We start from the raw sequence: 13,210 nt of genomic DNA, 5'->3' as shown, positions 1-13,210 counted from the left end.
AGAAACATTTTAGGAACTGTTCAGGGGATAAGAGAAGAACTTATGACGCAGTTCAGTAATATTAGATTTAAAGAGTTGTAAAATTTTGTAAAGTACTTTGATGACTTGAAATGAAGTACAATATGATTATTTCATTACAAGTAGTCCTCAATTTATGACCACAATTGAGCCCAAAATTTGTGTTGTGTTGTGAGAAATGTGTTAAATAAGTTTTGCCTCATTTTACAACTTTTCTTGCACATTTGTTAAGTGAATCACTGAAGTTGTTAAATTAATAGCAGTTGTTAAGTAAATCTGATTTCCCCCATTGCCTTTGCTTGTCAGAAGGCTGCAAAAGATATTCATATGACCCCAGGACACTGTAACCGTCATAAAGATGAACCAGTTGTCAAGCATCCAAATGTAAATCATTTGGCCATGGGGATGCTGCAATGGACATAAGTGTGAAAAATGGCTATAAGTCACTTTTTTCAATGCTGTTGGAACTTCCAATGGTCACTAAACCAATTGTAAGTTAAGGACTACCTGCATTAATTTAACATATTATTATTTCATTTTTAAAGGAAATAAAGAATTGGTTTTTAAGGCACTATTTTGAAACATACAGAATATGATACTGTGTCAACATAAATTCTTAAGGCGTAGGCCAAAAACCTAGCATTAGTATCACTGCCAACCACAACTTATAAACATTTACAGAAATGGTGCATGCTTATCTTTAATTTCATCTTGCATGAAGAATCAATTTATTATGAAATAGTACAGTATGAACAATCCGAGTATGGATTCCCTACAAATATATAAATCCTCATGACACATATACAGATAAACAAGTTATACAAATGTCACAGACAGTATAAAACATTTTCTCTTGAATGGTTTTCTTTGTTTCATATTGGAGTCATGGATGATACTTTGTGGTTTACTGGTGCTGGCCTGGGCATTTCGTCTGACTACACATGCATTGCTACAAACACATTAATAGTATTAATATATCATTCTAAGACATTGTTTTTAATGCTGTTAGCAATTGGCAAAATTAACATTTCTTTAGGCTTTGGGGGATGTTGCTTTGTATCAGTTGAGATAAAAGCACTTTAACAATCAGTGATTTCAACAGAACAGTAAGAGCAAGCTATATCCGACATTTTCCCACACTAATGTAATGCTATTTCAACATTACCAATGTTTTATATTACAGTTAAGGGTTTCTGGTAGAAAAATGGAATTGGTCTTCTTTCCTGTTACGATATTATCCAAAATCTTCTTTGCATTGTTTGCTTTTTCTCATTCTACGACATACTGCGTATGACCCCTAATGCTCCCCTTGTATTTTAAAGTCCCTTAAAATCATCTAAATATTAGTAAGTTACTTTACTTAAAGTAGAACAAAACAGCAAATTATCATTATACAGTTAAACTCACATTATTACAGTCCAATTACATTCTCCATCATAAATCTTAAAATTGGATTTCTACCTGCAAACTGAAACCATATTTTTTGCTTATGACACTTAGTGCATTATTCGGTTTGATATGTGCCGAGCAAACCATGCATTCTGTAGACCAGGGGTGTCAAACTGGTGGCCCACGGGCTGGATGTGTCACACGCAGGCCACGCCCACCCCAGCTCCACAAATGGGGAGAACGTCGCAATACGTCACATGTGGGCAACGTGACGCCATGAGTTTGACACCCGTGCTGTAGATAGTCAATACGGAAATCCTCCCTATGTTGAAATCTTCTGGCTGAAATCTTCTAAATGTGTTCCTCCTTCCTTGCCTCCATCTGCGCTTTCTTCTCGTTTTTATACCTCAACCTTATACTTTTTGTATAAAGAGCCTTTCTCCACTGCTGGGTTGAAGTGCTATCCACCATCCTTGAGTCAGCAAAAACCTATATTAACACAAAATCTGCTGAGTTATTGTCATTCCAACACTGTCCAAGGACAATCTCCATCTTTATAAAACCTATTAGGTTTTTTCACCTCACTGTCTTGGAGGAAATCAATTGCAATGTTTGAAAAAGAGGCAGAGTACTGCGATGCAAAGTGTTGGAATGAGGGCAAATATTGCTATTTTTACACCATTTCAAAGATCCTCTGATTCATGTCATGTGGTCATGGTAGAAAAAAATGTGCCACATTTGTGTCACAGTTGAATGCAAGTAGGGAAAGGCCAAAGGCTTTAATCTATTTGGTAGCAACTGGAAAGAAAAATACATAAGCTATGTATATAATAATGAAAAATGGCAATAAATTGCCATCTGTGAAATCAATTGTGAAATCAATTCTGTTTTCCTGCAAACAGAAAATAATTGAGGAGAAATATAAGCAGAGGATTATGTTATTATAGTGTATGGCCAAAGATGGTGGATTTTTCAGCCTCCTGCCTGTATAGGTTGCTTTAATATCTAAGCATCCATCTTTCTCTTACAGTTTTTTTTCTGACTTCTCTGAAGTCATCTGGTGTAGAGATATCACTAGTTCTCTTTGTGGACTGTAGAAACTGAACCCAATGCTCGGAAACCTATTCTTCCACAGGGAAACCTATGGAATTCTATCCCAAAGGTGCTTTTTCAAGAGGCAACTGGACTTTCTGGTTTTTCTTTGAAGACGTTTCGCTTCCCATCCAAGAAGCTTCTTCGGCTCTGACTGGATGGTGTGGAATGGAAGGATTTATTTAAATAAATAAATTATTTGAATCCTTCCACTGCCCACTATCCAGTCAGAGCTGAAGAAACTTCTTGGATGGGAAGCAAAATGTCTTCAAAGAAAAACCAGAAAGTCCAGTTGCCTCTTGAAAAAGCACCTTTGGGACAACCGTGGCCTGGATGACTGAGAATCTCCATAGATATCTATGGAATTCTAATGAGATGTCCAAGCGCTCTAATAAACCTCTTTTATGATTTCAAGGGAGCTAATGCAGCGGAGGGCTCCAGTTCATAACATCCCAAAGAATATTACTCAAACACCAGTAGAAATAACACACAGTTTAATGCAATAGATATTTCATCTGAAATGGGTCCAGAAAGGCCAGCCGTATTCCTAAATGAAGAAATTCTTTTAAATGAAAGCACTATTGTAATGTAGCATCAGGCACCTAGTTAAGAAGTTATTCTGGACTCATCTTCTTTCTATTGCTTAGTCTATTAAAAGTTATTATTCATTGATAAACAGGATAGAGCAGAATAAAACAATTCATTTACTCTTAAAAGTAATAAAAGGACCACAAAACTGGTCAGTATTCTTATTCAATGGATAAACGTAACAAGAATATGAAAGAGAAGTATACAGTAAGTTACCTACGCTACATCTATGGCCATTTCATATGTTTCATTGCTTATTTCATTGCGATTGTTGTTAAGAAGAAGCCATACATTCCAAAAACTCGTGACATATACATTGGCAAAAGCCATAAACCATGAGAATAACAAGACTCGAGGGAACAAGGCTGACAAATACTACCCCCAGAGTGACTTTCTTTGATACCAGTAAGTAGATCCCTAAAGGCAAAGAACTAAAATACAGCAAGCCTAGCAACCAAACTAGGACTCGAATGGAAGTCTGGAAGAGCAAGGAAGTACAGTTCCACACTGTCCAATGGTGGGGTACCGATGCCACAGAATCAAAACTTGTAGGCCTGTAGAATTCCACCACCGGGGTGGAGTTCAGTGTTGGGGGGTTCTCTCTTTGTACTTCCATGATGGTAATAACCAGACAGTTGGAGGAGGTGTGGGAAGGACTGACAAGGGATGCCAACCTTTTGGGAGTCAACAAAAGTTCTGTAGGATTGTCCGGTAGGCACTTCTTTACCTTTCCTCCATAAGCCAAATTGACCAGGATGTTGTTATCATCTGGAAGGCTATTCACCTCATCATCAGGCAGGCATGTTTCAAACCTACAGAATGGACAAACGATGACTCCCTGAGGAGATTCCCCAAAGTCTATGATCTTGCAAAGGCATTTGGCACATACTCTATGGCAACACTCCAGGACTTTAGGTTTTCTCTGTCTCAGGTTATAGCGGTTGTAACAGATTTTGCATTCAAGCTCATCTGAGCCCTGGGACTCCACGTTATCTTCTGCCAATAAGCTTGTCATTTCTTTTTAATATGCTGTAGACTTCTGGAGAAGGATGTCAGCCAAGCCTTTATCTTCTTTAAAAAAAAAAAATATCCGAAAGAATATGATTATCACATCACTTATATCCACCCAGATAAAGCGAAGCAGCGATGGTATTCGTTCATATTTATCTGCTTTTTTCTTCAATGCCTTTTTTTATATCCGTGTTCTAAATATAAGATGAAATTTCTGCAGAGATAAAAAAAGAAGAAGCATAATTAATGTGAAATCCTTACATCTTTATTCAAAATCTTGCAAACTGTCACTGAAATACTTTATTTTGCAATCTTATAATTCAACATTGATGGTTTTTGAGAATTACAGTCTCAACGCATAAGATAGGGAAGAGTTGGGAAAAGCTGCTGTATGCAGAAAAAACAAATCTTATTCTGAAAAAAACATAATACAAAGGAATGTACTATGGCTTATCTTGCATATGGGCTACAGATATAACTTCTTAATATTATAAAGTTATGATGGACAACTAGAAGGGAACCATTTCAGGGAGAAAAGAGATCAGATCCAGCTCATGTCTCAGCAAAATCTGGAGCAGTTATTTTCTTTTCTTTTGCTCCATTCCAAAGGAACATTTCCCACACAAAAATTAGTTTAACAATCTTCTATCCTGTTTATTCAACACGATTATCTACGCCACAGAACATTTATTTTATTTATTAGATTTATAGACTACTTGATTCCAGTCCGAAGACCTGTATGCTTCATGTTTTAGCAACATGCCATCTATTTGTTTTGGTTTTTAATTTTATTTCTAGACTATTTAAAATACTTCAGACATTTTCTGCAAGATGTAGAGAGAGTCATCAGTTTTCATGAAAAGGAAACCACCAAGATCTTATTTACAGAAATATGTTCTTTTGAAAGGCATGTGAGAATACCAGGTTTTACACCGGAACAGATTTTACATGATTTCACATTTATTGAAATATGAAGGACTTCACATTTATCAAAGGGAGCAAACCTGTAGGATTCAGGGCCCCCCCCAGCAAATTGTCCCTTGGTCTATCATCTGCTACACTAGTTTATCTGATAATGGTACTCTATGCCCAACCAATGTGAGCCTCTTGTTGCTTTATGCATCCTCACATAAAATTATTATAATATTGGCAGTGATGTTTTCAATTTATTTCCAAATAGACCCCAAAATAGAATTAGTTGACTATTAGATATTTGTAATTCAAATATCAAATTGTAATCCCAATGTTCCTTCTCTATTCTGCCACTGTGTCACAACATCAATATCACATAGTCACCTATAGATACATGCATTTATTTTTTAGTGGATAGAAGCTGAGAGAAGGAGAGATAACCTATATTTTCACAGTTAGTCGTCTTCCCATAGGAAAACTGTTACTGGCAACGGGGAGGAGACAGCTGGAAATTTAAGGACAAACTTTTGGAAGGATGGCGGTGGGGAGTGAAAAGCCAAACCAAAACAGATTTTAGGTAGTGTTGGCTGTTCAGATCTTATTGGTTCCAAAACCTGGGGAAAACATTTGGATTTTGGATAAAGTTCCAAAAACTATTGAAGAAAGAAAAGGCAATGACAGACAGATCTTCCCAATGTTAGATGGTATCTGTGGAAGCAGAAGAAAGTCAGAATGCTATAGGAGCCTGCCAGCCAGCAAAATTAACTCCTTAACTCTTAAGTAGGAAGTCGGAATACAGAAATAGCATTGTGCATATTGAGTGGACATGTGGTCTGCACACATGTCCACCCAGAGACGGTTAACTTTAATATGCATGGCCAGAGGCATACAAATCAAGCTGTTGTTTTATAGCCTTGCCAGCATTTTGCTATGGTTTATCAGAAATGGAGAGATGCACGAAAGCCGGGGAAAGTGATCAATCATGCAGTAATGAAATAGCTGTCTGAAATGCTTTATATGCATAAACCCAAAACTAAGAACTTGCTTTGCTTTGCTAATACAAGGGCAGAGAAAAATTCACAAGAAGGTGTGATGTGAAGTGGGCCCACAAAGACCTACGAGCCCACAAAGCCTTCATGGCAGTCACCATCAGTTCTGATTTTGCAACTGTTTACTGTCATTATTTACAGTGAAATATCTGTTTTTGCAATCAATATGTACCCCTTTGAGCAAACTATACAAAATAATTTGACATCACCAATGTACTTGTCCACCATCGCTCCTAACACCCATTTATTAACAAATTAAAATGCAAATAGAGACAAATAATAATGGTAAGAACAAACTAAAAACAAAAACACACTATTCCTTTAGCTCTTCTGCAATCTCTTTATCCTCATTTATTGTCACATTTATTTTCCTTGATGTCTCTGCAGTTGGCTTCTTGGGTTTTCTTGAAGTAGCATTTAAGCTTAAGTAACAAAACTCCCTAGCTTTCATTAGCATTATAACCTTAAGTCCATTAATTTAACATTGTTTTTACTGACACAACTATAATTTGTAAAGAAAAAACAATGAGATAGTGATGTAAAGATTGTAAGAATCAAAGCATCAGCGAACAAGGCAACTTGAATATTGGGGTTTACCATTTAATGTATTATTGGAAAAGAGAATCTGGAAAATCTTTTGAGAACGTATGACAGGGATACCTGTGATGTGACAAACCTAAGGTTAATGTAGATTTCAAAATTCATTATGCCAGATGGGCCATTTTTAGAGTATGGAATAAATATAAACATAGGTTGTGCCTGAAAACACTTTTGTGACTTTCAGTGCAAGAAGCATTTTATAGTAAAGAAATGATAAGTAAACACAAATGGTTAACTTACCACGATGTACTAGAATTTTCTCAAGAGGATTGTAAAATAAAATCAGAGAAGATTTGACAAACTAAGGATATATTTGTCAATGGTTTTTTGTATACAATTATCAGACAGGATTGAAGCGGATAAAGGATTTTATAGTTTTGAACAATGTAAGATGGAGTTTGAAAGAGAAATAATAATGAACATGTTATTGCTAAAATGAATAAACTTTGTTGAAAGACAGAAGAAGAAGTGAAAGAAAGTATGATAAAATGAATGTATGAAGTGATCATTAAGTGAGATGCCTATGTGACTACTTCACTCAATGACCACAATTCTGGCACTCTTGGTTGTGGTAGTTAGGTGATCTCCCAGGTTAAGCAGATGGAGTAAAAAAGCAACCAGGAGGCAGCCCATTTGCTCTCAAATGTTCCCAGCTACAAAAGAATTTTAGCTTCTTTCCATGCACAGAAGGGAAACCCTTTGTGGAGCTAAAATCCTGAAGATTTCAGCTGCAGCCCCACAAAGGATTTCTCTTCCTCTTTCTGCTTGGAGGGGGAGAAAAATCCTTTCACAGGCTGCAGGAATAGTGATGAAATTCTGAAGATTTCAGCACTGTTCCTGCAGCCCCACAAGGATTTCAGACCCCCTTCCTTCCCTCCACTTGCAAATTTCCCTGCTGTCTTCCCATTGGCTTTCTAGGGAAGCCAGCAGAGGAGATTGCAAACGGTGATCATGAAATTGTGGGGTATTTGGCTACCAGTTGTAAATGAAAGTCAGTTGGCAATTATCTGAAATGCAATCATGTGACATCAGGAACTGGCAACCAGCATAATGTTTTACAATGCCAAGAAGCACCCTTTCCCAGGCCAGTGTAGCTTTGAATAGTTGTTAGGTGACTGGTTGTAAGTTGAGAATTAGCTATACCTACAAAGGAAGAGTGGTTGGTGAAGATTATAGAACTTGCAGAGATTATTAAATTAACTTCTTTGATTAGATTAGCAATTAGGTTGCTATAGAAACTAGCAATACTAGCAATACTTACATACATACAAGCAATATGCATTTGAAGAATTCTGAGAAGTACTAGAGGCAATGTGATATCTAATGGTAGAACGGCACTAACTTCATATATTTCAAACCTGCCTCACAGAAAACACAAGTTTCCACCAGATATTCTGTGACCAATAACGGTAAGACAATTGAAATTCTGCATACAGAATTCTGGGACCCGATTATGTGTGTCAGATTAAATAAATTTCAGCTGGTTTGAGAGCTTGGATGAAGTAAAGAAACATGGAGTATTATAATATAGAAGCAGAATAATGTTGTATATAAAACATATTTCAATAGAAATAATAAAATATTTTATTTTAGCCTGTTTTTGAGAAACAAACTTTGGATCATCCCTTCTTTATATTCTTAGAAATGTGTCAGGTTTACAATTGCAATTGAAATTACTCTGCCCAGTGACTTTATATGCAGATCTGGATTAATTTAGAGTTCAATTAATACCAGATCATTTGCTGTTTTCTACAGATGTATCACTTATCTGTTGAGGAATCTCATTTTTAAAATGGGTCTTTCTCAGAAACCACAGCAAAGATCAATGAATGCTACAGCTTTCATTTTTTGGAAGCTGATGACAAGGCTTCCATTGATTTTGTTACAGTATTCAGAAAACAGTAGAAATATATCTTACTTATGTTTGTGACATGATTTGGAGATGGAATGACAACTAATAATAATTGTAATAAGCCATAAGAGGGTTATAAACATGTGTGGAAATATGATAAAGTCATAATACTCCATTTGAAACAAAAAAGAGAACCCAATGGGAAACTGATACTTGCTTGTGCAGCTTTTACTTATCCTTATCTCAAATACCGTATTGTGTCCAGCAGATCCTACAAAACGACCAATCTTTTAAAAATTGCATCAGATGAATATGTTATATGATTATTATTTTTTGGGGGAGTTTTTTGCCTGAAGAAACCTATTATAAATGAACACAAAGGCTAATGAAAACAAGAAACAAGAAAACTGTTGCATCACAAATCCTAGGATTGCTGGATTCTAGCTATGATCCAATTAATGTTGAGGGATGGTGTTTCCGAAAGATTTGTATTGAATGCTTAACCCTTGCATTTTCTTTAGTACAGAAATGTTTTGATTTTCTTTTGATTCAATCAAAAAACTTTATTATTAGACAGAACAGTCTTAACAGTTCAAGTGAAAGCTTTCTGTTTCCAGAGCTTTCTCAGATCCAGACAGTAGCTCATTTGTGATAGAAGCATCACAATTAAAATAAGGCATACTATATGACACGAGTGTCAAACTCGCTTTGTTACATGACATTTCATGACTTTTTTCCCCTTTGCGGAGCTGGGGTGGGCGCGGCCTGTGTGTGATGCATCTGGCCCGTGGGCCGCCAGTTTGACACCCCTGCTATCTGACATAAAATTTAAAATATAAAATATAAGATTAAAATGTGTAGAAATCAAAATATTAGTGATAAACTAAAGCAGGAGGAATGACAATAAAACCTTATTTAGAGAGCAACATCAAATACAATTGATTGCAGAAAAGCCAGTGACTCCAGAATTGTGAAGTGCGGTAAGTACAAAAACTCCCTCACTTGGTCCTTGCACAAGTGTCATATTTCTTTGCTGTTCAATTACAGTTGCCTGATTTTATACATGAGTCTGGAAAACAAACAGTACTACTTCTTCAAGAGTTCAATTCACAAGGAGCTTCTTAAAGCAATAGCATTTGTTCTTCAGTCTGGAAAGAAGGAAGCTGTTGCAGAAAGCTCTAAAGATTAGGAACTGAGGACAGGAAGAAATTCTTGAATTGATGCATTCGTATTGCAAATGTCCTGTCTTAAGTCACTATGCAGCTGTTTCTTGGCAAATGAGGAATCTTAATGAGACCATGGCCAAGAGAATGCTGGTTACAGGCAAACAACTAAGGGAGAAGTTGTTTTGTCAGATATCAAAGTAAGAGTTCATAACTGTGTGATGATATACATCATTCCCTAAAGTGAGTTAATGTATTTTGTATCCATCCATATAATGATTTTATTGGGTTAATGGAAAAAATGGAACTTTTAATAAGTAAATGTCCATACAACTTTATGAAATAAAACGATGTCATTGGAAATAAATACATTTGCAATGGGAAGGATGGCCATGCTACTTTTTGCATAATTATAGAAATCTGGATTCCACTTCAAAGGCAATCTCTCTTATTCACCAGAGTCCAGAAAAAAACAAAAGAAAAGGTGTTTCTCTTAATCTGCTCTTAAATTGCTGCTGTTTGCAAAACACCAGCAGCCTGTAAATCGCTTATGGCATTCTCTCTCCAAGGGTAATCAGATTGAGATCACAAACGCTGCCCTCGCCCTTTCCTCCTTCCATTTCATTGTGATTCTCTCTGCTGATTGAGCGTCAGGTCGGTTGGTCAGCAGTTTGCATAAAAGCCTCATGCCCTCCAGACATTATTACTCCTCCAATCAACCATGAAAGGGTTGAAAGGTAAATGCAGTGCGTTGAAAAGAAGAGGAGCAGTGCGCTTTCATACAAGCCTCTTTGCATGCTTTGCATTGAGCATGAGCATACTTTGGCATCCAATTGGTGAACCTCTTCAGAAAGGAGATGTTCCAAGGCAGCGGCCTCCAACCTTTTGGGCACCGGGGACCGGTTCTGTGGTGAGAAGTTTTTCCGCGGACCGGAGGGGGCATGATTTTGCATGCTGCTTGCATCCCGCGAATGGGGCTTCGTTTGATTGTGTGACCTGGTTGCTGGAATGCTGTGGACCGGTCCCGCAGGGATCCCTATTCTAAGCTACAATGCATATGATATATTATACTTATTTTGAATTTAACTCCATAACTAACTGGCAGCCAGAAGTGTGCCTTCAACACTACAACATAATTCATATTATAATGTAATATGACAATAGGTATAATATGAATTAGGTTGTTCCATTCATCTACCTATTTGTGGTACAGATAGTCCCCAGCTTACAATCATTCATCTAGTGACAGTTTGAAGTTACAATGGGACTGACTCATGACCATTTTTCACACAACCGTTGAAGTGTCTCCATAGTCACGTGGTCAAAATTCAGATGCTTGGCAACTGGTTCATATTTGTGATGTTGCAGTATCCCTGGGGTCATGTGATCCCCTTTTGCAAACTTCTGACAATGGGGAAGCCAGATTCACTTAAACAACCATGTTATTAACTTAACAATAGCAATGATTCACTTAACAACTGTGGCAAGAAAGGTCATAAAATGGAGTAAAACTCATTTAACAACTGTCTCGCTTAACAACAGAAATGTTGGGCTCTATTGTGGTTGTAATTTGAGGACTACCTGCATTTGGCAATACTGCAATTTCTCAACCAGAGGAACTGCAGGTTTCTTAAGGAAAATCCCTAATTTGGCCAGGTTATCCCTCTCCAGGAACAGTTGTTGGTAGAGTTGAATTCATGCGCCCCTTGTAATAGAAGCCGTTTTGCTTCCAAATCAGGAGTGAAATGCTCCCGGTCCGGACTGGATCATCCGATCCGGTAGCGATGGTGGTGGGTGGTTCGGAGAACCGGTAGCAAAAATCCCTGGCCCCCCCATGCCCAACTGAGCCGCGTGATCATCAGAGGCTTTTTTTTTTACTTTTAAAAGCATTTTTTCTAAAACCTCTTTGATCGTGCAGCTCAGCTGGGATCGTCAGGGCCTTTTAAAAGCATTTTTTTACAATCTCTTGGTTTGTAAAAAAAATGCTTTTAAAAGGCTCTAACGATCCCAGTTGAGTTGCCTGATCGTCAGAGGCTTTTGTTTTCTTTTAAAAGCATTTTTTTTTTTTGCTTTTAAAAGAAAAAAAAGGTTCTGACAGTCAGGCAACTAAGCTGGGATCGTCGGGGCCTTTTAAAAGCATTTTTTTAACAACCTCTGCAGACAAAGAGGTTGTAAAAAGAATGCTTTTAAAAGTAAAAAAAAAAAGTTGGCCACGCCCACCCAGTCACATCCCCCCCCACTAAGCCACGCCCACAGAACCAGTAATAACAAATTTTACTTTTCACCACTGTTCCAAATGATGGCTTACAAGCGCATGCTCCTTCGGGGGAATATGCAAATCCAGCAATAGCAGTTAGTCCTTCTAATTCCCAATTAACCCCCAATGCACAGTGACTAAATCTGAATCTGGGATTCAGATTCGCCTTACTGACTTCTCCCGATTTAAATACCCAGAAATATATCAGCAACCTATTTCATTACCTCTTCTTTCTCCTGATTTAGATAACGCACAGAAACATGTCACCAACATATTAATGACACATGCTTTCCACAGTTGTCCCAACAGTTTCATATATAGGTGATTGTATCAGGGAGGGAGGGACGCAGGTGATCTGTTCCCTTAACCACACTCGTTGTAGGATGAGCATAGAGAAAGGAAGTGAATAGGTGGGGAAACACTGGATTCTCAAACTGCTGCAGTGCTGATGAACAAATGAATGGCATGCTGCAGCTGTGGATAAACAGCATAAAAGGCTCAGTGTTCACAGGGTGGGGGAAGCCTACTTAGGAGCACTAAGATGCCGCACTGAATGAGCAATAAAGAAGGCTCCTTTCAACATATAACAGGTTGGTCATGGCACACTGGATGAGGGAAGACTGCCAAAGCAGGCGTCTCCCCCAGCATACTCAAACAAGATGCCCGTGGCAAAAATTCCTCCTCAGCCTGAAGATAAGGGCTTTTCCTTCCTTATTTCATTTTGGGTTCATTTAATCTAGCATCTGACATAAATGGAACACTGATGGTGGACTACTGAATTTCCCTATTGTTGTTGTTGTTGTTATTTTTCCTATTGTTAACTGTATTAATGCCCAGGTAGTGTTGTGCTTAAGGTGTTGGACTGGCACCAGGGAATCCAAGCTGTTGGACTGGCACCAAGGAGGGAGGGAAGTGATGGGTGTCCCATCACTGGAGGTTTTCAAGAAGAGACTGGACAACCACCTGTCTGAAATGGTATAGATTCTCCTGCTCATGCAGGGAGTTGGACTAGATGACCTCAAGGTGCCTTCCATTATTCTATGTTCTAATTAAAACGCCAGTATTGCAGGCTAATTCTGCTGACTGCCAAGGGTTCAATCCTCATTGGCTCAAGGTTGATTCAGTCTTCCATCCTTCCGAGGTGAGTAAAATGAGGACCCAGATTGTTGGGGGCAATATGCTGACTCTGTAAACTGCTTAGAGAGGGCTGTAAAACACTGTAAAACGGTATATAAGTCTAAGCGCTATTGCTATTGCTAATTCAAGTCCATCCTGGATG

General features: G+C 37.8%; 1 protein-coding gene across 3 annotated transcripts in view; it reads right to left on the bottom strand.

The window, feature by feature from the left end:
* Positions 1-722: 722 nt before the first annotated feature.
* RNF182 (ring finger protein 182) overlaps positions 723-13,210 on the bottom strand; it is a 33,803-nt gene continuing 21,315 nt past the window's right edge. The window contains exon 2 of one of the 3 annotated variants that reach the window (XR_015733282.1): positions 723-4,312. Coding sequence is in view for 1 of the 3 variants with exons in the window: in XM_034429220.2 (XP_034285111.1) it covers positions 3,362-4,102 (741 nt within the window). In the remaining 2 variants the exon portion in view is untranslated. The remainder of the gene's footprint in view (positions 4,313-13,210) is intronic. The other 2 variants (XR_015733283.1, XM_034429220.2) reach the window with 2 other exon arrangements.

Source organism: Pantherophis guttatus, chromosome 3 (assembly GCF_059756535.1).
Source record: "Pantherophis guttatus breed Tessera chromosome 3, ASM5975653v1, whole genome shotgun sequence".
Classification (NCBI taxonomy): domain Eukaryota; kingdom Metazoa; phylum Chordata; class Lepidosauria; order Squamata; family Colubridae; genus Pantherophis; species Pantherophis guttatus.
The sequence above is the reverse complement of the archived record's forward strand: the minus strand, read 5'-3'. Positions and strand labels throughout refer to the sequence as shown.